This window comes from Cherax quadricarinatus, chromosome 34 (assembly GCF_038502225.1).
Source record: "Cherax quadricarinatus isolate ZL_2023a chromosome 34, ASM3850222v1, whole genome shotgun sequence".
In the NCBI taxonomy this organism is placed as follows: Eukaryota; Metazoa; Arthropoda; class Malacostraca; order Decapoda; family Parastacidae; genus Cherax; species Cherax quadricarinatus.
Window position 1 is genome coordinate 11,112,846 of NC_091325.1, and position 26,429 is coordinate 11,139,274.

Genomic DNA, 26,429 nt, shown 5'->3' on the forward strand with positions numbered 1-26,429 from the left:
GGTTACGAGGTTGTCACTAGACTGGAGGTTAGGGAGGCCTTTGTGTCATTGGAAAAGGCTGCTACAATTGTATTTTATTGGGAAAATTATGCAAAATGTTAATATTTATTTGAAGAAGTAAACCTTGGGACTTTTTGTATTATTCATATACATTTTTAGTTAAAATGTAGTCTTTCAGAAAATGCAGCAAAATGCTCAGTGGCAGTGATAGGGAAGGGAGTAGTGATTGTGGAGGCAGTGATGATGGAGATAGTGATAGAGACAGTGATGGTGGAGGAGGCAGTGTTGGTAGAGACAGTGTTAGCAGAGGCAGTGATGAAGGAGTCAGTGCCGCTAAAGGAAACAGTGATGGCGAGAGAAGCAGCGATGAATAAAACAGTGATAGTAAAGAAACACTGATAATGGAAGCAGTGTTAGTGATGAAAGAAGTGCTAATGATGAAAACAGTGTTAGTGTAGGAAGTAGTGCTAGTGAAGGAAGCAGTGTCAGTGAAGGAAGCAGTGACAGTGAAGGAAGTAGTGTTTGTGAAGGAAGAAATGGCAGTGAAGAAGGCACTGATACAGGAAGCAGTGACTTTGCAGGAAGAACCAGCACTGCCATACACACACACTCTTAACGAGTCATTACCTGCCATTATCAGAGTATCCACCATTCTCTGTCCACCTGTCCACTTACTTATTCATGTGACGTGTGAAGTTAGTAGTTAGTGTGGCTCCCTAGCGCTTGATGACACACATCTACGTCTGTGCGTGTGAGGGTGTTCAGCTAATTGTGTCTGCGGGGGTTGAGCTCTAGCTCTTGGGCCCCGCCTTTGAACTTCGATTAATTGGCGGGGCTTACTACACACACACACACTTGCACTCATCTTGTGTGTATGTGTGTGTGTGTGTGTGTGTGTGTGTGTGTGTGTGTGTGTGTGTGTGTGTGTGTGTGTGTGTGTGTGTGTGTGTGTGTGTGTGTGTGTGTGTGTGTGTGTGCGCGTCTGCGTGTATGTATGATCACATTGAAATTTTTAGCTTAAAATCTAGGTATTGGCATGTGCAACTTGCAGAGAGGAAAAGAATTCACAATTCCTAGTTGATCCACCATCGGATGTGTAACTGACCATTTCTCTCTAATTCAGAGGCATTAAGCATGTTTCCTTCCTTTTTTTTTTTACTGTTCACCTGCGGTAACAGTACGTAGGTTACCAAACTATTGTGGGTGGCACTGCGGAGGGTAGTATACATTATGTAGGGCCTGGCTTAAAATGAACCAAGGTAGGAAGACTGTTTTTTAGGCTGTAAATTCGCTGGTGTTAAAGAAAGTCCTTAGGACCACTATCAGCTTCAAGTTCCGTTCTCGTTGAGACCATCCGACAAGGGTAACGAGGGCATTTCGCTACGTTCTCACCCTAATAATGGTGACTGGGATAACTCGCTTTGCGTTCTCAACCTTCTAAAGCTAACAATAGTGCCTCTTCGTACGTTCTCACCCTCCAAAGAGTTAAATTCCTACATAAATTATCTCTGGAAAAGAGGATATGTCACTTCCTCATGCTCGGCTATGTCACAAATTTCCAAAGTAACTGTTGTCACCAGTGCCGCAGTCAGTAGATGGTTTGTTCTTGGATCTGGTGCAAAGATACTGTTCACCTCTACATGGCTACATTGTTTGCCTTTCTCCCTCTCTTTCTCTCCCTCTCTCTGTCTCTGTCTCTCTCTCTCTCTCTCTCTCTCTCTCTCTCTCTCTCTCTCTCTCTCTCCCATGCTCGCACCTGACTTTAGAGTCCTCATCGAAGGAAGTCGATTAAATCTCTCAGAGTTTCTTCTCTTCCACTTTCCCCTTGCCTACTTTTCTTCAGCCATGTCCGTTTCCTGTTGAAGGTATCCTTTATATTATCTCTTTTTCCTTACAGGGAATTTGTTTTTTTTTTACCTCCTTTTTCACCACTCGTTAATATTGTCTTCCTTCGATATGCCTGGAGTTATCTTTCTCCAGCTGGAGTTAATTCTTTTCCAATCAAACCTCACTTCATTAAAGATATAATGCTTTATCTAATGTCTCGTCTTCCTTCCTTCACTAGAGTTCATCTTTTCCCTACCCCGCCCCCCCCTTCCCATCCGTGTCTACCTGCTTCACCTAACCAGGTGTCTCTCCCTCAGCTGCATTACCTGATAGCGCTGACTGACGGGTTACTAAAATTACCGCTGACTAATTGCCACTTCCTCTTCGCGGCGTGTTGCCTGATGGGGCTGACGGGGAGGCGAAACAAAAGGAGAGTCGAGAAGAGATGGTCACACCAGCGGGCGACGATGGCGACACACGAACAAAAGACCGACGCGAACATTGAAATGTACTCAGCCATCTCCTTTTGTGGCGGGTGTGTCCTGGGGCCCATCACGGCTTCGTGTACGTCGTGGAGGCGCTGTTGGTTGGATACTCTTGATTATTAGTTCATCACCTCCCTCCCCTTCTTTGGACTGTCGTGTACAAGATTTTTAATCGGCGTTAGTGGGTCGAGAAGCGTGTGAGGTCCCGTCGTCCACAACAGTAAAACCAGAGTGACATAAATAACACAACGACGGACAACGAAAATATAATGATAAGAGAAGACCACGTTAATAAACAAATGAAAACTGGCTGTCACAACGCATAAAGAATATATGGATGTTTCATGAGGGAATATTAGAGTGAGTAACGTGGTATTACAGTCCTCGGGAAGCTCTGTGCACAGTTGTGTTCCCCAGGCAGATTTTCACTCTGATTCCTCTGCTGAATAGAAAACTGAAACGAGCGGTCGCCACACTGCTCAGGAATCTAGCTGGACTGGCCACGTCAGGTTCTTGCTAATTATTATAAAGCGCATCAGAGAGGAGACATTCCGTCATACATTTGTGTGCTACTGCTGTCGTAACCTCCGCCATTATATGTTTTCTAGCCGCTTTTGCACAACGAGTCTATTCGCTTGAGTGGCTGCAAAAGGTTAAGATATCTGCGCTTATATGGCCAACTGGCCTCAGGAAGGAACTTCTGTGAGTTTTTTTCCGAAGTGGTCATAAAGGTGACTTGTATTTCGCTCCAAATAAAATATATATATCATATTCACTACCGTATCTCAACAAGCATAATTCTAATCCAAGTTTCGTGAAAACTAAGGAGAGTAATATGTGTTCGAAGCTGGCATTCGGTACAATAGGGTTGCTAAAATGGTGTTTCTTGCGGATACTGGATACATTTGATGAACACACAGGAGCGCACATACGCACGTAGTAGCTGCTACCATTGTTAACGCTGATGCAATTGCTGCCGCTACCGCTACCGCCAGCTTCAGCTGCTGGTCAGACAACTTTACCGAGATGGTAAAACTTATTCTCGTCAGCTTTGATAACAGGCGCACGTCTTGTGTGCTGTTACAATTTTGATGTTCACGTTTTAGGGAAGAGTTTCTTGCGAGAACACTCCGGAGTGCTAAAATTTGTCGAGGAAATTGGGAATAACCAATGTATTGTGTTTCTCAGGTGTTTACTGTCACTTGTTCTCTCCCCACTGCTGCATACTGTCTTCCACGACTGCTTCTGCAGGTGGCTTTGTTACTGCAGGTATTGTTGGTGTTAATGCTGTTACGGATGTTGCTGCTTATGATGCCCTTATTATTAAACCCAGCTCTTCCCTCTTCCTTTCCAGAGATTCTACCACAGGTCACCGGCTTTGCTGCAAGTCGCAACGGTAACTGCATCAGGTCACTGACTTCGTGGCAATGACTCTGCCTCGCGTTAGTATCATATCAACAGCGTCATGCCAGCCAGCACTAAATTCTGTAGATTATCCAATAAACGAGTGATATCTAGCGAACTAATGGCGACGTTAAATGGGGTTTAAATGGCAATTATCAGGAGTTTCTGATGACACGATATCCCTGGCATTATCCCCACCCACTCTGGCCGCGACCAGACGGCCGAATGCGTCCACTTAAGAAGTTTGCTAGAGAGTCATAAAAGCGAGTCTTACACGCACCAAAACTATCATAAATAGGCTCTAAATTTTAATGACATGCGCCGTAACTTTTTGTCCATGATCAGTCTAGGTTTAGCATTTCATTTACACGGTGGCCCAGGGTCGAGCGGCGCCACCGCAGGGGCAACTCGCCAGCGTCTCGTAGACAAGAAAACCGGCTGGTTAACGAGGACTCGTTGACAACCATCCACGAGGTTAAACAGGCAGCCAACTAACGATGATTACTTATGGTCATCCAGCGAGAAACTCGTAAAATGCAAATAACTTAAGAACAGTTGTTGAGGACGTATTGAGCTACTGAGTGCGTAATGAAAGATAGAGGGAGAGAGAGATAGATAGATAGAGAGAGAGAGAGAGAGAGAGAGAGAGAGAGAGAGAGAGAGAGAGAGAGAGAGAGAGAGAGAGAGAGAGAGAGAGAGAGAATGTCAGCAGCATCCATGGCAAGACATTCTAATGAAGTGGATGTAAGTCATTCATCGAGGCGAGGCATGCCAGACATTCCGAAGCGCCCCGGGCATCGTCATTAAGACCGCTAATCTTCATACTTGTGCTCCTTTATATGCCGCTACGTTAAATCATGACCACCAGACGTCCACTCCCAGGTATACTGTAGGAGAGAGGGAAGGGGACCTGTCCCAGGGATGGGAGATGGGGTGTGGAACAGGCCTGGGGTGGGGCAAGTAAGGTTGGGGGTTAGCCAGGGGTTTGGATGGTAGTGGTAGGCCCCTACTGGGGTGGGGTTTGGGGGAGCCTGATTGTGGGCGCGCACGCACGCACGCACAAACACGTATACACACACACGCACGTATACACACACACACACACACACACACGTATACACACACACTCACACACACACACACACACACACACACACACACACACACACACACACACACACACACACACACACACACACACACACACACACGGAAAACAAAGGACAGCAGAAAACAAATGAGCAAAATGCCAGAGAAGAGAGATATTAAAGCAAAATTTAAATCTGAACTGAAACTGGGACACAGTTACATCAGCAGGAAGATTATCGCAAAAGCCCAGGTAACAAAACTTAATAAGGAAGAAGAACTCACAAGGGATGATAAGGAAGCCTCCAAGAACTGTACAAACCATTGAAGGTGTTCGCTCTGGAAACAAGGACAAAAAAAAAGAAAAAGATTCAAGGAGAAACATTACACTAACGGCACCTGGATACCATCAACAGAAAAGGAGAAGAGTGAGGAAGCGAATGGCAACCTTAGACAAAATGTTACCCGACAATATGTCAATATGGTTGTAGAAAGGCTTGTAGTTCTGTGTAAATTGCTAGCAAAAATCTACCAGAGATCTTCATGAAAACTTATATATATATATATATATATATATATATATATATATATATATATATATATATATATATATATATATATATATATATATATATATATGTATATATATATATATATATATATATATATATATATATATATATATATATATATATATATATATTCTAGGAGAAAAGAACACACAAGAACAGATAAACTCTAATCCAGATTTATTAACAAACATATTATATTGAGCAATGGAGAAGATAATCGGGGAAGGGGGGAGGGGGGGAGCGTCTGGAGAGAAGCAGTTTCTACAATAATTTAGGAGTAATTTAGAGATCGTTAATCTTGTTTTCATCGCCTACTGAAGTTCAATGACAGGGGTAACATACGCACAGCAGGAATTAAGAAAGATGGGATTGCTGATCATTTTTTTGAATTGCAAGAAACCATCTGACAGTCTTTCTCAAAAAAACAACAACAAAAAAAAACTACAGAAGTGGGTAGGGAAAACAAGACACACTAGAGAAAATCAAGGAATAACTATTGGGAAAGCGACAAAGAGTGATAGTTTTGGGAACGATGCAGAAAAACAGCTGAGTTACATGAGGATCGGTACTAGTAAATGTGAACATGTCAGTAGAGATAGAACCATATGTATCCCGGTTTGGAGATGACATGAAATTAACGAAGAAAATAAAAATCGGAGAGGCAAGGGAAAAGCTACAACAGGATATGGACAAACTATAAAACTCCTCGGACAAGTGTCTACTGAAATTCAACCCAAGCAAATGTAAAGCTCTGAAAATAGAGAAATGGAAAGAAGACCAGAGATTGAATAGACGCTCGGTCTACGAGCACTAGAACTTACTCAGGGAGACGGACCTAATTCTATGGCAAACAGCTTATCGTGGATCTCTTCTAGTGAGCCTATAAACCGAATATAATCAGGAGCAAACGGAAGTTTGATGAATTTTAGATTACCTTTGGGAAACTTAACGACGAATCATTCAGGGAAATAGACACAACGTATGTCTGTCACTTCGTTGAGTATGCAACATCAGCATGGACTCCACACGTCATAAAGCATGTCAAGAAAGTGGAGAAAGTACAGAGAGTTGCAACAAGATTCGTTCCTGAGCATAGGAAATGAGCTCTGAGAAGAATACAGAAGATTGAATTTGACCAAAGAGAAATCAGGAAATAGTTCCTAAGCCTCAAGGTGGTCTGGAAGTTTAATGACCAAATAAAGTGACTGAGGCAAACTCTGTACATAGCATTAAGAATAGGTATGATAAAGCCCCTGAGACTAGGAGGGTGAATTCGGCGAAGAGACAGAGCCAGGAGCTGAAACTCGTCGACCAAAATCACACATACGCACACACTCGAGCAAGCGCGCACACATTTCTAATTCAAGACAGAAGCACTGTAAATAAAAACGCACACCCAAGCAAGAAAACAATACCTCAACAAACAAGAAAACCATAATAAATATTCGCTAAAATATACAGAGAAACAGACAGTTCCCAGAAAGACGTAGCCCACACGCCAGTACCAGCTCTGCTCCACGTCTACTGTATAAGCAAGTTAGGAGGAAACACATGAACATCAGAAAATATTCATAATGCTCCCCAGGTCCGAGTCGAAACGCTTATCGGAAAGGCACACCCGAGTCCCATTGCAACACCATCGACAGATCCGCATTCTAATGATTCAGTCGAGGGTTGAAAGCTAGCCAACTAGCGAGCGATAGTACAGGCAAGGAAGCTAGCAAGCAAGGAAGCTAGAAAGCAAGCGAGCGGGAGTACAGGCAAGAAAGCAAGCCAACTAGAGAGCGAGAGTACAAACATCGAAGCAAGCCAGTGAGATAAGAGCGAGAGTACAAGCAAGAAAATGAGCCAGGGAGCGAGCCAGCGTACAATCAAGGAAACAAACCACCTAGCAAGCCACATTACAAGCAAGTAAGCCAGCCAGCGAGAATACAGATTAAGAACTAGGCAAGTTATCAAAAAGTACAAGGAACCAAGCGAGCGTACAAATAAATAAACCAACCAACCTGCAAGAATAAAACCTAGGGAGAGTGCAAACAAGAAATCCACCAAGAAGAGATGTAAATAACCTTCTCGCTTATAACCCGCGCTTAATATGCCAAGCAGGGCAAACAAGACGAATAGTCTTACAATATATTTTTCGATAAACTGAATCATATATTGATAAGCTCTTGACACATAAATTAACGTAGTATACACATTAATACTGTTGACCAAAAATAGCTCAGTAATCAAACCCAACCTTGCTGAAATTTACATAAATGATAACTTAACTCTGTCTATACTATAAAAGGCCAGCCCAAATTTAGTTTCCATTATTTGCCATCAGTGAATTATATTTTGTGTGACGGTCAGATTGATTTCCGGGGAGTTATTTGTTACACTTGTTCGGCAAAGTGATCCTTGCCGAATAAGCAAAGTCAGCAAAATTTGTTTTAAAATCTGACATACTGGTGGTATGAAGGGTTATAATTCATAGAGCGGAAAAGGAATTGTCCAGTTGGTTTTGTCATGTAGATGAGATGGGGAAAGATACGTTGAAGATGTATATTGAATAATAATAAAATAATAATAATAATAATAATAATAATAATAATAATAATAATAATAATAATAATAATAATAATAATTAGTACTACTACTACTACTACTACTACTACTACTACTAATAATAATAATAATAATAATAATAATAATAATAATCATAATAATAATAATAATAATAATAATAATAATAATAATAATAATAATTCCTTGGGTCAAGAAATTTTCATCAGCATCAAAGCATCACACTGGAACGGAAAAAAGCTGTTTAAAATCTAAGGTGAAAGCAAGGTTATAGGACATGCTAGGAAGTACTGGTAGCAGGCATGTCAAAGTTTGATCTGAGTGGAGGCGAGTGCTTTTTAGACCCTGACTAGGTACTGGTGTAAGACCATGCTTACATCAATGAAGGGAGTCGAGGAAACCGGTTAGCCTGGTTTGGGTTTAGGGAAAAGGAGATGGGGGGGGGGGGTGTAGAAATACAGGGTCTGCATTTTGTAAGCTGGCTGGGAATGTTGCAGTTGCAGTTTGGTAATCGTCATTGAAACATGATGTATGTGCCCCTCTGGAAAGGCAGATAAACTACGATTGACGGTGATAATGCTAACTTTGTGCCACTCAACCTTGTGAGAAACTTACAATCATATATATATATATATATATATATATATATATATATATATATATATATATATATATATATATATATATATATATTTGTCGTACCAAATCGGTAAAACTTGCGAGTTTGGCTTAAATAGCAACGCTCTTCTTGCCGAATAAGGCAACGAAAATTTGTGCATGCAATAATTTCTCAAAAATCATTCGGTATCTAGCGAAAAGATATATATCATTGTGTTTCTTTACTATTAAATTACTGTAAACTTATCTAAAATATATTTAGTTGGATTAGGTAAGTTTTCTAAGGTACTTTTGGCAAAAAATTATTAATTTTTACATAACCATAAATGAAAAAAATATATATACATTTAAGTATAAGAGATAAATATACAAAGAACTTAATTTTAAACGAGTTCTTGCTAATTGACCAATTTTATTTATTCGGCACGACGTATATATATATATACAATCACAGTGACCACTCCTTCCTTGGGTCGAACTTGGTTGCCTCCCTTTCTCCCATGCCCTGTGTGATCCTATGGATTGACTGCCCCCGAAAATATTGACGTTGATGATGATGATAATAATAATCAACACCTGAAAGCTCACAGTGGGACACAAAGGGAAGAAACATCAGAGGAACAAACACTAGAGGCATCACGGGGGCACACAAACACCTGGATCACCACAGGGACGTCTAGATATCCCACTTGGGCAAGTGTCATGAGAACCCAGAGTGAGGAGGATGACGTCACTCAACAAATTAGTATCTTAGGAGAAAAAAATGAAGATTAACACCATTTGCATAATTGTGCAATAATTCAATATGCAACACACTGCAACGTTGCAGGTCTGGTCGAGGCTTCTTTCCCTTCCGTTTGTTTCCTTGTATCTGGCAGTAGGACAGCTTCCGGTGTGCGTGTGTGTTTGTGTGTCATAATTAACAGGCTGAAGATCGAGCTTGCACAATTAATCCCCACAGTTTTAGCACTTCACGTAATTTTTTTGAAAAATTTTCATGTAATTTATTTTCTTCTTCCATTTCCTCTTCAAATCCTCATCCAATTTTTTTTTTTTTTTTAGGTTTTCATTTGCCTCCTTCCCTTCTCCCTTTCTTCCCCCTCATCTTTTCCTCTCCCCATGTTTACCAACGTTTTCCCCCTTCCCTCCTTTCACCCTCTCTCCCACATACCCCCTTTCCCTATCCACCCACTGCTTAAACATTTAATATAGCAGTGAAACATAGCTAGCTATTGTTCCCACTGTGTAACTATCATACAGAATAAACAGCACACTGATGGTGCATAATTATTTTTTTAAATAAAATAATGAACATTTAGCTCCCACGGACATATTTTTTATTCTATTCTTTGTAAAGAGCTAAACCCGTCTTGGTCACCGACATGAATGAGCACTAGAGGCTCGACCCTCTGTCCGTTAATCTTGAAAAAGATTCACTACCTCTACATTATGGGAGAGATAAGACCTTATTTAAAACGAAAAATTACTGATTGAGATGGACCAGTTTCATTTATTCTGAATGTTCTCTTAACGTACCCGGTCATTTGCCTGGCCTTTGCTATATTTGTCTGGCCTTTGCTATATTTGCCTGGCCTTTGTTATATTTGTCTTGCCTTTGCTATATTTGTTTGGCCTTTGGTATATTTGTCTGGCCTTTGCTATATTTACCTGCCTTTGCTATATTTGTCTGGCCTTTGGTATATTTGTCTGGCCTTTGATATATTTGCCTGCCTTTGCTATATTTGTCTTGCCTTTGCTATATTTGTTTGGCCTTTGCTATATTTGTCTGGCCTTTGCTATATTTGTCCGGCCTTTGCTATATTTGCCTGACCTTTGCTATATTTGTCTGACCTTTGCTATATTTGTCTGGCCTTTGCTATATTTGTCTGGCCTTTGCTATATTTGTCTGACCTTTGCCATATTTGTCTGACCTTTGCTATATTTATCTGGCCTTTGCTATATTTGTCTGACCTCTGCTATATTTGTCTGGCCTTTGCTATATTTGTCTGGCCTTTGTTACATTTACCTTGCTGTGTTCTCCAAATGACAAAAACTTTGACAATTATTTTCTTTGTATAGTATTCTAAACATGATGAGGATCCACCAGCAGTTCTTACGGAAAAGGGAACATTACTAATATATTGATATCTAAGCGCTCAACTTCTAATGGTCAGAAAAAAATTAGGGAAGAAAAACAGAGACAAATGCAGTATAATGCGATCCCTTATCGACAACGTTTTGCCCACACAGTAGACCTTATACTACATTTGGATCTCTTCTTTCCCATCGTGTCGATGTTTTATACTGTTTTCTTAAATCAAGTTCCTTAAATCAAGAACTCATCACCAACATGAAGGCAACCTAGAGGATCCGATCAGTAAACACGCGAGTTGTGGCCGGCCTTGAGCGGCTGCCAGGCTGATGATGCATCATTAACTGTGCTCAACAGCGAAAGGCGGCCACAAATAAACACATTTTTGCCCTAAGGAGAAATTACACCAATTGGAAAAACACGACGGCCTTTGAGAAGAATAATTAGCGTACGATACCACTTTTTTTAATGGGGCATTCAAAATTTGCGTTATTAATTGAATGGTTTTATACATTACGATATATAATGCTCTAGTATAAAGCACCGTATTAAGTTTATGTTTTGATTTCAGTATGTAATTAGGTAGTTTTTATTTTATTTTTAATAGAAGAGCGACGGCATTCCTTTGATGGCCTCCGCGGTGGTGGTGGTGGTGGTGCCACAATTATCCGAGTTTTTGCTGTTTATTACGACTTTGTTAACTCTGGAAATTTTTTTTTGTTATTTCTTTGCTCAGTGTAGTAGTGTTTGGTGCTGTTGTTGTTGTTTGTAGGTAGCATCTGTTGTTGTAGCTGTTGAAGTTTTCCATGTTTTTTGCATGTGTTGTTGCTGCTATTCCAGCTATTTTAGTTGTTACTGCAGCAGTTGTTGTTGTTGTTGCTGTTGTTACTACTGCTGCAGCTGCTGCTGCTGACACTGTTGTAGATAATGTTGCTTTTGTAGTTGTAGTTATTTTTTTTATAGAAGCTTATGAGAATGAAGCTATATTTACACCAGTAGATTAATAATTATAGTACTGAAAGCAGTAGCAATTATAGTATTAAGAATAGTAAAAGCAATAATATTAATATTAGCAATTATAGCGTTAGGAATAGCAATAGTAGTAATAATAATAGCAAAATAAAACTGGTGTATTAATTGCAATATTAGCTGAAGTAAAATATTTTTTTTAGTAATTTGTAATAGAAGTATTAATATAAAGTGCTGTAGTTGGAGTGGAAATAATAATAGTAATATTGGCAGCAGTAAGGGCGGTAGCAGTAGTAATACAGTAGTAAAAATTGTAGTAGTAGTAATAGTAGTAGCAGTAGTAGAAGTGGTAGTGGCAGTAGTAGTAGCAGAAGTGGCAGTGGCAGTAGCAGTAGTGGAAGCAGTAGTAGTAGTAGTAGTAGTAGTAGTGGCAGTAGTAGTGACAGCAGTAGTAGTAACTGAAATCATAACTAAACACAAGTGGAAAATATTACATTCTGGGTCCTAATATAAAACCTGATTACCTTCAGTTTTCCAGCCACAGTACGACCCCTACCGATTTACCGCTTCTCCTTGAATATATTTTTTTTGTATTCTGGGGGGGAAGAAGCATTCATTAGCCTTAAATTCTTTTTTTTTTTTTTGTTGGAGTACTGGTTAGCTGATCGACTGGTGAACGAAACCAGAAATCATCAGAATTAACCCAAGGACACAGATCAACATACGGATTGTAGAGCCTTTCATTTTAACATGATTGAATTTACAACTGTTATCCTACCCTAGATCATTTCAAGAAAAAGCTCTATCCAGGGTATACCAACTCCCCCTGGAAAGCTACCCACAACACTCGACTGACACCCAAGTACCTACTTTCTGCTGGGTGAACAGGGGCAACAAGTGAAGCAGAGTGGCGCAGTGGAAGCGTGCTGGGCCCATAACCCAGAGGTCCGTGGATCGAAACCACGCTCTGCTACAACATTTTAAAGGACCCCAATGGAAGTAAGTCACTCTGTCTAACTTTTTGGGGTTATCCTAGGTTCTCTACACATATGCTGCAATGTATGATAATTCTATGTATCTGTATTTGTGTATACCTGAATAAACTTACTAACAAGCTCACCGTTCCACCAAGGCCAGGGATCGAACCACGGACCCTCAAGCATGTGAGCTGAAGCTATCAACTGAGCCACGGGACACAATTTAACGGGACAATGTTTCGTCCAGTTTAACCACTCGTGGCGAAACGTTTTCTTTAATATCCTGAACTGTACACAAGTGTCTTTCTCGAAAACAAGTCATTTGGTGTCGTTTCGCTCAGTGTAGAGCCTTAGACGGACTTGATAGAGCCTTACACGGACTTGATAGAGCTCTACACACGTGGTCCCAATAAAAGCTTGTACTATGTCTTTTTTTTTCACTATTATAGACAAAAGATTTTCTGGAATTGTTGAACGGTGCACATGAGTAACAAACTGTACCATGGAATGAAACAACGATATCTGGTGAAACCTGACGATACCCAGCGATAAATGATACCTAGCTAAGCCTAACGATACTCAGCCATACCTGACAATCTTCATCGATACTTGACGATACCTAGTGACACTTGACGAAATCCGGCAACTCATGAGAATTCAGAGTGAAATCTACCTATATCTTGTGAACCATAACGATACTCAGTGTTACCTGACGATACCAAACGCCATAAAACGATATCCAGCGATACTTGACAATAACCGGCAACATTTGGCGATAATCAGCAAACCTTAACGATACCGAATGGCACATAACGATATCCAGTGATACTTAACAATATCCAGCGATGTCTGACGATACCCAGCCAAACTTCACGATATCCAGTGACAGCTCAGGAGCATCTACCAGTGCCGATAAATATCTGACAATACCCAATGACACCTGATATTACCTCAGAATTGCTGACCAAGCCCATGATTAGCTTACGATACCTAGAAGCAGCTGAGGATAACAAGAAACAGTTAACGATACCCAGAAGCAGTTTATGATGCTCAAAAAAAATGACGATACCCAGAAAGAGATGACAATACTCAGGAACAGCTGACGATTACCTGTAAACAAATGACGATATCAAGAAATAACTGACGATTTCCCAAAAAGCTGGCGATACCCATAAATAACTACTGATATCCAGATATACCTGATGATACCTAGGACCTAGGTAGTAGGTTGGTAGACAGCAACCACCCAGGGAAGTACTACCGTCCTGCCAGATGACTGTGAAACAAAAACCTGTAACTGTTTTGCATGATGGTAGGATTGCTGGTTTTCTTTTTCTGTCTCATAAACACGCTAGATAACAGGGATATCTTGCTACTCCTACTTACACTTTGGTCACACTTCACAGACACGCACATGCATATATATATATACATACATCTAGGTTTTTCTCCTTATTCTAAATAGCTCTTGTTCTTTTTTATTTCTTCTATTGTCCATGGGGAAGTGGAAAAGAATCTTTCCTCCGTAAGCCATGCGTGTCGTATGAGGCGACTAAAATGCCGGGAGCAATGGGCTAGTAACCCCTTCTCCTGTATACATTTACTAAAAAAGAGAAGAAGAAAAACTTTATAAAACTGGGTTGTTTAAATGTGCGTGGATGTAGTGCGGATGACAAGAAACAGATGATTGCTGATGTTATGAATGAAAAGAAGTTGGATGTCCTGGCTCTAAGCGAAACAAAGCTGAAGGGGGTAGGAGAGTTTCAGTGGGGGGAAATAAATGGGATTAAATCTGGAGTATCTGAGAGAGTTAGAGCAAAGGAAGGGGTAGCAGTAATGTTAAATGATCAGTTATGGAAGGAGAAAAGAGAATATGAATGTGTAAATTCGAGAATTATGTGGATTAAAGTAAAGGTTGGATGCGAGAAGTGGGTCATAATAAGCGTGTATGCACCTGGAGAAGAGAGGAATGCAGAGGAGAGAGAGAGATTTTGGGAGATGTTAAGTGAATGTATAGGTGCCTTTGAACCAAGTGAGAGAGTAATTGTGGTAGGGGACCTGAATGCTAAAGTAGGAGAAACTTTTAGAGAGGGTGTGGTAGGTAAGTTTGGGGTGCCAGGTGTAAATGATAATGGGAGCCCTTTGATTGAACTTTGTATAGAAAGGGGTTTAGTTATAGGTAATACATATTTTAAGAAAAAGAGGATAAACAAGTATACACGATATGATGTAGGGCGAAATGACAGTAGTTTGTTGGATTATGTATTGGTAGATAAAAGACTGTTGAGTAGACTTCAGGATGTACATGTTTATAGAGGGGCCACAGATATATCAGATCACTTTCTAGTTGTAGCTACACTGAGAGTAAAAGGTAGATGGGATACAAGGAGAATAGAAGCATCAGGGAAGAGAGAGGTGAAGGTTTATAAACTAAAAGAGGAGGCAGTTAGGGTAAGATATAAACAGCTATTGGAGGATAGATGGGCTAATGAGAGCATAGGCAATGGGGTCGAAGAGGAATGGGGTAGGTTTAAAAATGTAGTGTTAGAGTGTTCAGCAGAAGTTTGTGGTTACAGGAAAGTGGGTGCAGGAGGGAAGAGGAGCGATTGGTGGAATGATGATGTAAAGAGAGTAGTAAGGGAGAAAAAGTTAGCATATGAGAAGTTTTTACAAAGTAGAAGTGATGCAAGGAGGGAAGAGTATATGGAGAAAAAGAGAGAGGTTAAGAGAGTGGTGAAGCAATGTAAAAAGAGAGCAAATGAGAGAGTGGGTGAGATGTTATCAACAAATTTTGTTGAAAATAAGAAAAAGTTTTGGAGTGAGATTAACAAGTTAAGGAAGCCTAGAGAACAAATGGATTTGTCAGTTAAAAATAGGAGAGGAGAGTTATTAAATGGAGAGTTAGAGGTATTGGGAAGATGGAGGGAATATTTTGAGGAATTGTTAAATGTTGATGAAGATAGGGAAGCTGTGATTTCGTGTATAGGGCAAGGAGGAATAACATCTTGTAGGAGTGAGGAAGAGCCAGTTGTGAGTGTGGGGGAAGTTCGTGAGGCAGTAGGTAAAATGAAAGGGGGTAAGGCAGCCGGGATTGATGGGATAAAGATAGAAATGTTAAAAGCAGGTGGGGATATAGTTCTGGAGTGGTTGGTGCAATTATTTAATAAATGTATGGAAGAGGGTAAGGTACCTAGGGATTGGCAGAGAGCATGCATAGTTCCTTTGTATAAAGGCAATGGGGATAAAAGAGAGTGCAAAAATTATAGGGGGATAAGTCTGTTGAGTGTACCTGGTAAAGTGTATGGTAGAGTTATAATTGAAAGAATTAAGAGTAAGACGGAGAATAGGATAGCAGATGAACAAGGAGGCTTTAGGAAAGGTAGGGGGTGTGTGGACCAGGTGTTTACAGTGAAACATATAAGTGAACAGTATTTAGATAAGGCTAAAGAGGTCTTTGTGGCATTTATGGATTTGGAAAAGGCGTATGACAGGGTGGATAGGGGGGCAATGTGGCAGATGTTGCAAGTGTATGGTGTAGGAGGTAGGTTACTGAAAGCAGTGAAGAGTTTTTACGAGGATAGTGAGGCTCAAGTTAGAGTATGTAGAAAAGAGGGAAATTTTTTCCCAGTAAAAGTAGGCCTTAGACAAGGATGTGTGATGTCACCGTGGTTGTTTAATATATTTATAGATGGGGTTGTAAGAGAAGTAAATGCGAGGGTCTTGGCAAGAGGCGTGGAGTTAAAAGATAAAGAATCACACACAAAGTGGGAGTTGTCACAGCTGCTCTTTGCTGATGACACTGTGCTCTTGGGAGATTCTGAAGAGAAGCTGCAGAGATTGGTGGATGAATTTGGTAGGGTGTGCAAAAGAAGAAAATTAAAGGTGAATACAGGAAAGAGTAAGGTTATGAGGATAACAAAAAGATTAGGTGATGAAAGATTGAATATCAGATTGGAGGGAGAGAGTATGGAGGAGGTGAACGTATTCAGATATTTGGGAGTGGACGTGTCAGCGGATGGGTCTATGAGAGATGAGGTGAATCATAGAATTGATGAGGGAAAAAGAGTGAGTGGTGCACTTAGGAGTCTGTGGAGACAAAGAACTTTGTCCTTGGAGGCAAAGAGGGGAATGTATGAGAGTATAGTTTTACCAACGCTCTTATATGGGTGTGAAGCATGGGTGATGAATGTTGCAGCGAGGAGAAGGCTGGAGGCAGTGGAGATGTCATGTCTGAGGGCAATGTGTGGTGTGAATATAATGCAGAGAATTCGTAGTTTGGAAGTTAGGAGGAGGTGCGGGATTACCAAAACTGTTGTCCAGAGGGCTGAGGAAGGGTTGTTGAGGTGGTTCGGACATGTAGAGAGAATGGAGCGAAACAGAATAACTTCAAGAGTGTATCAGTCTGTAGTGGAAGGAAGGCGGGGTAGGGGTCGGCCTAGGAAGGGTTGGAGGGAGGGGGTAAAGGAGGTTTTGTGTGCGAGGGGCTTGGACTTCCAGCAGGCATGCGTGAGCGTGTTTGATAGGAGTGAATGGAGACAAATGGTTTTTAATACTTGACGTGCTGTTGGAGTGTGAGCAAAGTAACATTTATGAAGGGATTCAGGGAAACCGGCAGGCCGGACTTGAGTCCTGGAGATGGGAAGTACAGTGCCTGCACTCTGAAGGAGGGGTGTTAATGTTGCAGTTTAAAAACTGTAGTGTAAAGCACCCTTCTGGCAAGACAGTGATGGAGTGAATGATGGTGAAAGTTTTTCTTTTTCGGGCCACCCTGCCTTGGTGGGAATCGGCCAGTGTGATAATAAAAAAAAATAACCTAGGAACAACTAACGATGCCCAGGAACAACTGACGAAACCCAGAAACAAATGACGTTACCCATAAACAGCTTATGATACTCATAAACAGCTAACGATACTCAAATGAAGCTGCTCAAATTTTAATTCCCGTACGAGCCTGACGATACCCAGCGACACCTGACGATACCCAGCTTCACCTAACGATATCGAACGGCCCCTGACGATACGCAACTACCCCTGACGATACCCAGTGGCCCCTGACGACATCCAGCTGCATCTGACGATACCCAGCGGCCTCTGACGGTACCCAGCGGTACCTGACAATACCCAGTGGCCCCTGACGATACCCAGAACCACCTACGATACTAGTGGACACGCCTTTCCGACAAAGAGAAGGAGTAACAGGCAAGGGGAAACGTATGTATCGATAAGCAACGATAACTTTTAGTTGAGAGTAACGAAGGTGGGAAGAACAGTGGCGAATAACGTGAGAAACGTGAAGGAAAGAGAAACTGGTGAGAAATATAAAGTGCATCACTGGGGAGATTAATAAAGTGTATCTCTGGGGAGATAAAGTGCACCACTCGGGAGATAAATAAAGTGCACCATTAAAGAGCAACAAAGTACACCATCGGGGAAAAAGATAAAGTGTACCACTGGGGTGAAGGATAAATAACGTGCATCACTGGGGATAAAGATAAATAAAGTGCACCACTGGGGATCAAGATAAATAAAGTGTACCACTGGGAATAAAGATAAAGTGCCTCTGGGATAAAGATAAATAAAGTGTACCACTGGGAATAAAGATAAAGTGCCTCTGGGATAAAGATAAATAAAGTGTACCACTGGGAATAAAGATAAAGTGCCTCTGGGATAAAGATAAATAAAGTGTACCACTGGGAATAAAGATAAAGTACCTCTGGGATAAAGATAAATAAAGTGTACCACTGGGAATAAAGATAAAGTGCACCACTGGAAAAAATGAAGAACAGAAAAACAGTGAAGAACGATAAATAAAGGCTACCACTGGGAAGAAAGAAGAATAGAGGCTGCCACTGGGGAAAAAGAAGAATTAAAATTACTACTGGGGGGAAAGAACAATAATTACTACCACTGGGGAGAAAGACGAATAAAGACTACCACTGGGGAGAAAGACGAATAAAGACTACCACTGGGGAGAAAGACGAATAAAGACAACCACCGGGGAGAAACAAGAATAAAGTAAAGTATTGGAATGAAAGAGTAATAAAGAGAATCATCGAAGAAAAAGAAAGAAAATAAAGACCAGCGAAAAGAAAAAGAAATAAACATTATAATTAAAGAAGAAATTAAAATTGAATACATAAACAGTAATAAAGAAAAAAAGAAACAACAGTAAGAAAACGGGTACCGAGTTATGACAACGGTATACAAACGGGAATTCGGGATGACAACAGAAGCTCTTCATAAATTCAGTGATTTTTATTGAATTCTTAAGAAACCGCCAAACCCGTAGGAGTCACACAACCCTTAAGGAATTAACGGTAATCGGGCTTGATCCAAGGAAGAAGAGGACAGCTTCAGTTCCTTGGACCGAGAACCCTTCACACGGCATAAGTTGCCGATAAGTATGATAGACTTCATAAAACTCACTTTGTTAAAATAATGAGGCACAATTTACAGTACTTTAGACGACGTTTCGCTCACACAGTGGGTTTTATGGCGTTTGTAACTTGATAAAAAAACCCACAGCGTTGGCGAAACGTCGTCAGGTTAAATGTATTTGTGTTGACACGATTGCAAACAAACCATACCACGGGTGGGGATAGAACCCGCGATCAGTCTCAAAACTCCAGACCGTCGCGTTACCCACTGGATGAATCTTATTGCGGCTAGCTGGCCCACTGGCTAACGCGACGGTCTGGAGTTTTAAGACTCTCTGATCGCGGGTTCTATCCCCGCCCGTGGTATGGTTTGCATTTGAGTTTCTTTGACCTTTGTGTCGGTATATCATAACACTGTTTTTATAAAACTTTTATTAGGACAGTGTTTCGATCTGCTCAGTATTTAAACAGAGCGAAATGTGGTCTCAGTAAAAGTTTATTTTGCAGTGTGTGCCTTTTATTTTACTTTTGTCTGAGATTACCAGGAAACAGACCTCTTGCTGTCATCCAGAGGGATTACCAGCAGACAGGCCTCTTGCTGTCATACAGAGGGATTACCAGCAGGCAGGCCTCTTGCTGTCATCCAGAGGGATTACCAGCAGATAGGCCTCTTGCTGTCATCCAGAGGGATTACCAGCAGACAGGCCTCTTGCTGTCATCCAGAGGGATTACCAGCAGACAGGCCTCTTGCTGTCATCCAGAGGAATTACCAGCAGATAGACCTCTTGCTGATTCCTGATCAGCAGGGCTGTGGCTCATACGTTGAACTACATGCAGCCAGCAGTAACACTCTGGTTGATCAGACCTTGATACACCAGAAGGCCTGGTCTGGGACCATAGTGCGGGGCGTTGACCCCGGAAAACATCCTTTAGGTATCCATCAAGTATTCAGTACTCTGTTTACTTCCACCCTGCGGCAGAAAGACGCTGCATAGAGCAAAACTATACAGATAACGTTTCGCTTTATAACTGAGTGTTAAGAGCGAAACGTAGTCTATAAAGGTTTCCTCTGCACATAGTGTATATCTACCAAACCAGAAATAAGCCATGGCGATCGCGATGATTAATGCAATAAGCCATAACAAGTGCAGCAGCAGTTCACTACGCAATAAGCTTTAAAAAGGATAGAAGCAGGCATATACGCAGTGAGCTTAACCAGCTATATCAGCGGGATATGTCAAAATCTATAATAAACATCAAATCCAATGTGTAATAAGTCTCAAAATTATGTAACATGGGTATATGCAATAAGCTCTACGAACTACAGCAACGGGTGCAACAATGCATAGGTTCTGCCAGCTATGAAAGTAATACACGTTAAGTGCTACTATCAAGAGAAGGTTTAGGGGGAAGGGAGGGGGTTGCATGAGTAGTGAGCGCTAACATCAACACCAAGGGAAGGGGTCAAGGGGACTGTATAGCATTCGTAGTGCTACCAGCTGTACACAACAATGGCAGAAATGTAACATACTGTATACAACACTGGGAGCAGTATACATTGTTGTACACAAGACTGGCAGCAATGTACAGGATTGTACACCTCTGACAGTACTGTAGGGTTGAATACCTAGCAAGCTCTGCCTTCTACAGCATCATAATGCAGCAATGTGCACTAAACTCAGCATTCGTTAAAAGACAAGAAGGAACCAATACACTATAAAGTTAATACCTACAGAAGGACAATAAAGTTTCAATCTATAGTTACTGTAGGAACAATACTCAACTAAGCTCTTCCATCTACAGTAAGAGAGATAATATTCACTAAGTTCTTCTATCTACAGTAAGAAGGATAATACTAAGCTCTCTTAGGTACAGTAAAAGGAGGGACAATGCTAAGTTCTCTTATCTACAGTGAGATGAGGGATAATACCCACTAAGTTCTTCTATCTATAGGTTATACTCATTAAGCTCTCCTATCTACTACAAGAGAAGGGATAATACTTAATAAGCTTTTCAAGAGGAGAGAGAATTCTTACTAAGCTCTCCCGTCTACAGTAAGGGACAATGCTCACTAAGCTCTATTAAATACAGCAAGACTATAGAAAATACACTAAAAGCTCATTAATCTACAGCAAGAGGATACAATATCCAGAAATATATATTATCTGCAAAAAAGAGGGGAGGAGGGGACCAATATATGATACAGTAAACTGTATCATGATAAAATAAACTGTATCATGAGTGACAAGAGGTAGGGATGGTGTAGGGGAAGGGGGGGGTGTTGGGAGAAGAGAAAGGGGTGCATTACGAAGCTCTACAGTCTACAGAAAAACGGGGAATTGGGGGCAATACGCAAAATGCTCTACCAACCGTTGTGACTGGAAAATACGCAATGCCAACAGCTCGGGACTGCGAAAAAAGCCAAAAGGAAACGCAAATAAAAAATTTAAATATAAAACACATGAAGGAATGTAGAAGATGGGGAGGGGGAGACGGTGGGAAGAAAAGGGAGAGGGAATAAAATAGGAATAGACATAGGACAAAATTAAAAACACATGAAGGAATGTATATAATGGTAAGGTTAGAACAATGAGAAGGGATAAAGTGGCAGAAGAAGGAAAGAGATAAGAGGGAAAATGTAGGAAAAAATGAAAAATGCATGAAATAATACACAGTAGATGATGGGGAAGAAAAGGCAATGGAAAGATAAGGAGAAGAAAGAGGTAAAAGAAGAAGAAAAGGGAGAAGAGGAGCAGATGTAAGAAATTAAGGAAAAAATGCAAGAAGGAATGTAGTTGATGGGGAGGGAAGGGAAGGAAATTGAGAAAATAAGAGGGAAAGAGGGGTAGAAGAAGAAAAAGGAGAAGAGGGAGAGATGTAGGGGAAAAAGTAGAGAGGAAGTGTATGAATGGAAAGAAGAAAAGGGAGAAAGGGCAGAGGACGAAGGGTGGAGAAAAATAATATGAACAAGGCATAACACTGACATTCTAATATATTATATCAACACTCTACACAACTGTAATATTTGTACTAAAACAAACTAAAATGCTTTATTTTTTAAATATTTTAGAAAGGACAAGGTCAAGATCTACTATAATACATACAAAAAGATCTAAAATTTAACTTCTGTGCACCAGTATATAGTAAACAGTGACTCTCGCGTTAAATAAATTATCTGCAAATACGCTAAAATTTCCTCAGAGGAGCAAATTTATTTTGATTTATGTACTTTTGAGAAAATAAGGAGCTAAAGGGAAGTGTTTAATATATCTAGTAAAGGAAATATAATGATTTATCACAGGGGAAGCGATAGACCCATTGGGTTCATACAGCGCGTGAGGAATGGAAGAGGGAAGGGTATTAAGATTGATCCAAGGAAAGAGAGGGTAGCTCCAGTTCTTTGAATCAAGATCCCTTTATCAACCTAATGTCATCCACAGCCCTTTTTGATCCCCATCCTCTTTGAAGGGATGAACAAAATGAGTTCATGAGAAGAATAAACTCATAATACCATGGCTGGAACAATACCCCAAAAACTACCATTTAGAAAAGAAACCTTTTGGCGATATTTAAGTCCGTCCTGAACAATTTCCAAGTTACGATTGTTGCAACATTTATGTTCAGGAGGGACCGAAACGTCGTCATAAGATTCCTCTGCTAAGTGCGGGTTTCTCATGAGTACTTGAGACAACGTCAGGTAACACTGTAGGAACAATATACAGAGGTACTCCCACACCAAATTAAGAAGAACATTGTAACTTTTTTTTTTAATGTCACGAAATTTCATTCACTCGTTAATATGCTTTCGAAGAATGTATATGTTCGGTGCAGGATTTGATGAGTAATCTTCACCCCCGTCCCTCTTCCTCCACTTGACACACACACACACACACACACACACACACACACACACACACACACACACACACACACACACACACACACACACAACAACAACAACAACAACAACAACAACAACAACACCAACAACAGCAACAACAAACTCATCAAGTCCTCAGAGTATTATTATTATTATAATCAAGGGGGAAGCGCTAAACCCGGAGGATTATACAGCGCCTGGGGGGGGGATGTGGAAGGCATTCAGGCTTAATTTGGGGAACTGGAGCACAGATCCAATTCCCTAAATCAAGAGCCCCTCACCAACATCAAGGAACCTTCCCTGAGGGGAGTCCTCAGAGTAACATTCACAACCTCACAAACCAACCACTAACGCAACAGCGCCTAGTCATCAGTATAATATGGGTAACCGTCATGAATGAATCACTAGCGTATCATCACCAACATCCATCAGCGTAACGTGCGTAACCCCCATTAACAAGCCACAAACGCATCAAGTCATCAGCGTAACATGCGTAACCTGCAACTAATGAACAGGTTGCATATTAATACCAATAGTGGCCAAACCATTAACATTAGCAATTATCACTGCATTATATTAATCGATTACTATATTATTATTATCATTATTATTATTATTATTATTATTATTATTATTATTATTATTATTATTATTATTACATTCATGGGGAAGCGTAAAACCAGTAACGGTCAAGCAGGTGCTAGGGGAATGGGAGGCTGTCATGTTAGGTTTGTTGGATCCTGAGACCAGCATCTCAGAACCTCTCTGATATGCACTAAATCCGAAGGTGTCATACAGCCTCTAGGTAATTTGAGGTAATTAGATCACGAGCCACTTGACCATAACCAAGGCACTCTCTTTGAATGGAGCCATCATTGTATATGGGTAATCCTCCCACCTTGCGAAAAACAGTGTAACAAGCATGACTTGTATCACAGAATAAGAATTTGTTGTATGAAAACAGAAGCTTTTGTTTGCCGGCATATTTCTGCCACCCCAGGTACTTTATCCACTTATCTCTAATAGCTCTTGTTAGTATTTTTAAATAACTCTTACCTATTGTTCATAGGATCCTCTGTGGCCTTTTCTTAAATTTCAGCCCAATGTGTGGCAGTGTGTGAGGCACTCGTGTTCAGTTACCTAATTTGTTCCCCCTGTTTACCTAGTGGTAAATATGTACACCTACGCTGGCAGATAAATGTGGGTTGAATCTCCGGGTGGTAGTATACTTAGTTTTTGGCTTTGATATGAACTAAGGTGGAATAACAGCTCTTAGCCTGTAAATTCAACGTTGTAAAAGAAATTTCACCAAGGAACTACTAAAGCACCAACAACACCCATCTGCAAACAAATGAAACTCTAACCATACCACGGACGGGGTTAGAACCCACGATCAGAGTCTCAAAACTCCAGACCGTCGCGTTAGCCACTGGGCCCAGCTAGCCACAATAAGATTCATCCAGCTAGGTATATTTATACACCATAGGAAGGTTAGCATAGGCACCACTGATCACAAATACAAGTTTTTACAGACGAGTCTCCAGCTAGCGTGGCAGTGACGGACTCGAGCTGGCCCCGTGACTAACGCGAAGGTCTGGAGTTTTGAGACTCTCTGATCGCGGGTTCTAACCCCGCCCGTAGTACGGTTTGTTTGCAATCGTGTCATTACGATTTCGTGAGAAATGAAAATCTCTCAGGGACCAAACTTCTAATTATTATTTTATTCAGTAGGAGAAGAGGGCAGCAACCATTCCTTTAAGAGCCACATTGTGCGACTTAGAACCCCAATATGGCTCGCAAGTGTTTATAACACTAATGACGATCTAATGTGCGTGTTTGCTCACTTCTCAACGTTAAAGATTCATCGTTCACTTGGAACGGGATCGGTAAAAAAAAAAAGTCCAGCGTATTACTATGCTAATTGTTTATGTAGAGCATAGCACTCATTAATACGCTCCTGGCTCTGTCGTCAAACCCCTCCTTCTCCCTAAACCCTCTTCTTACTACCCCGTCTTCTCCCCACCCTCATCTCCCTACTCCCTTCTTACTCCCTTATCCTTACCCTAACTCCAGATACCCCTTCTCCCCTACCCCAACCCCCGTGTCCCAACCCCATCTCCCGACCACCCTTACCCCGTCTGATTGCATTAAGACGTATCACGCGGGTCAAGACGTTAGCCTTGGTTTCCGCTCGTCTTTGTTAGACGTTGAAACTAGTCTTCCACGTTCTTTTCGTTACTAAGGTGGATGAACTCTATAGTCATTCGCACGCGCCCTCGTGTGCGCATGTGAAGGCAAGGAGTGAAGAACAAGAGGGGAGAGTAAAAATGGCAGTGATTTCGTATCTGAAATCCATGTGGGGTGTGAATATTATAGAGAGAACAAGACTTAAGAAATTAGACGATGCTGCTCATAGCACGAAAGGTATGATATGCTGAGCGGGAAGGGTGTTGTTGAAATGGCTTGGCCATTTAGAAAAGATGTATAAAGATAGGTTGATAAAGAGGGTGAATAAATCTGTGGTCGATGTAGGGGACAGCTAGGGAAGAGATGAGAATAAAAAATCACAACACCGTGGTTGGAATAGTTCACTAAAAACCCATACATAGGAGAAGAACCTTATGACGGCATTTCGGTACTCAATGGATGTGACAAGTGTCAAGGACAGACCGAAATGTCGTTAAAAGGTTCTTAAGCGCGGAATTTTGGCGAAAGGAGGGATTGGAAGAAGGGTACGAAGTAGAACTTGAAGCATATATGAACATGATCGATGTACGTAAAGGCAAGCAACTCGTGGAATTTAGGTCATTAAAAAAACCTATTACTTGGACTTAACATTTAGAGATGGTAAGTACAGTGAAAGTTAAGTGGAGATGTTGCCATTCTATTTTGGTGCCTATGTGCTTCTGAAAAATAGCTTAAGAATGATAGTAAATATTTTTCTTCTCTTAGGTCATCCTACTTCTGTGGAAAATGGCCAATGTTGAAAAAAAAAATCTGCTGCGAGACCAGTCTTATTGCAAACCTTGAACTTTCATTCGTTTCAAGCTAGATCAGGTGTAAGTACCAGGCAAGAGGCTGCTTATTTGTCAGGTAAGAGGGCAAGTGTCTTCTGAAACAGGTCCTTGTCAAATGATGACCCGTAACTGGTTCAGCATTCGCTGGCCTATTGGACTAATGCTTTGTGACTATGCATTTGAAAATACACTATGTTTAAGTGTTATCTATCATGTATGTTTGTTTTTTAATTTCCAGTCATTATAGTACTTCCATTCCAGTTCGTTATTCTAAAACTCTGTGTATTTTCTGATAGCTTTTCTGCATTTTTTCCTCAGTTTAAACTTTGGCCTCATATTCCTCCTGTCCATGCATCAAAGAATTTGTTCTCTTTAGAATTATTTATATCCTTATATTATTGTGCCCACGAACGAGTGGTATTGATCAATAACAACACTGCGACTAGCCAAGGACTCGAATCCATGCTGCTTTGGCCTGCCTCATGGTGGGCGAAAACTCATGACGCCCTAATCCTCTGGACCATACAACCCTAGTATGGATTGTATGGTCCGGTGGA

The 26,429-nt window shown here is 40.9% G+C and overlaps 1 protein-coding gene and 1 non-coding gene across 11 annotated transcripts in view; one reads left to right on the forward strand and one right to left on the reverse strand.

The window, feature by feature from the left end:
- pdm3 (pou domain motif 3) overlaps window positions 1–26,429 on the reverse strand; it is a 1,342,109-nt gene that overhangs the window by 74,787 nt on the left and 1,240,893 nt on the right. For 9 of the 10 annotated variants that reach the window (XM_070091164.1, XM_053783632.2, XM_053783635.2 and 6 more), the window contains one exon: window positions 21,346–21,384. The exons of the other annotated variant lie outside the window; for it this stretch is intronic. In XM_070091164.1, coding sequence (XP_069947265.1) covers window positions 21,346–21,384 — 39 coding nt within the window. The remainder of the gene's footprint in view (window positions 1–21,345; window positions 21,385–26,429) is intronic. 10 annotated transcript variants of the gene reach the window in all.
- On the forward strand, window positions 12,523–12,594 carry TRNAM-CAU (transfer RNA methionine (anticodon CAU)). Its single transcript has one exon. It is a non-coding gene; the product is annotated as a tRNA-Met (tRNA).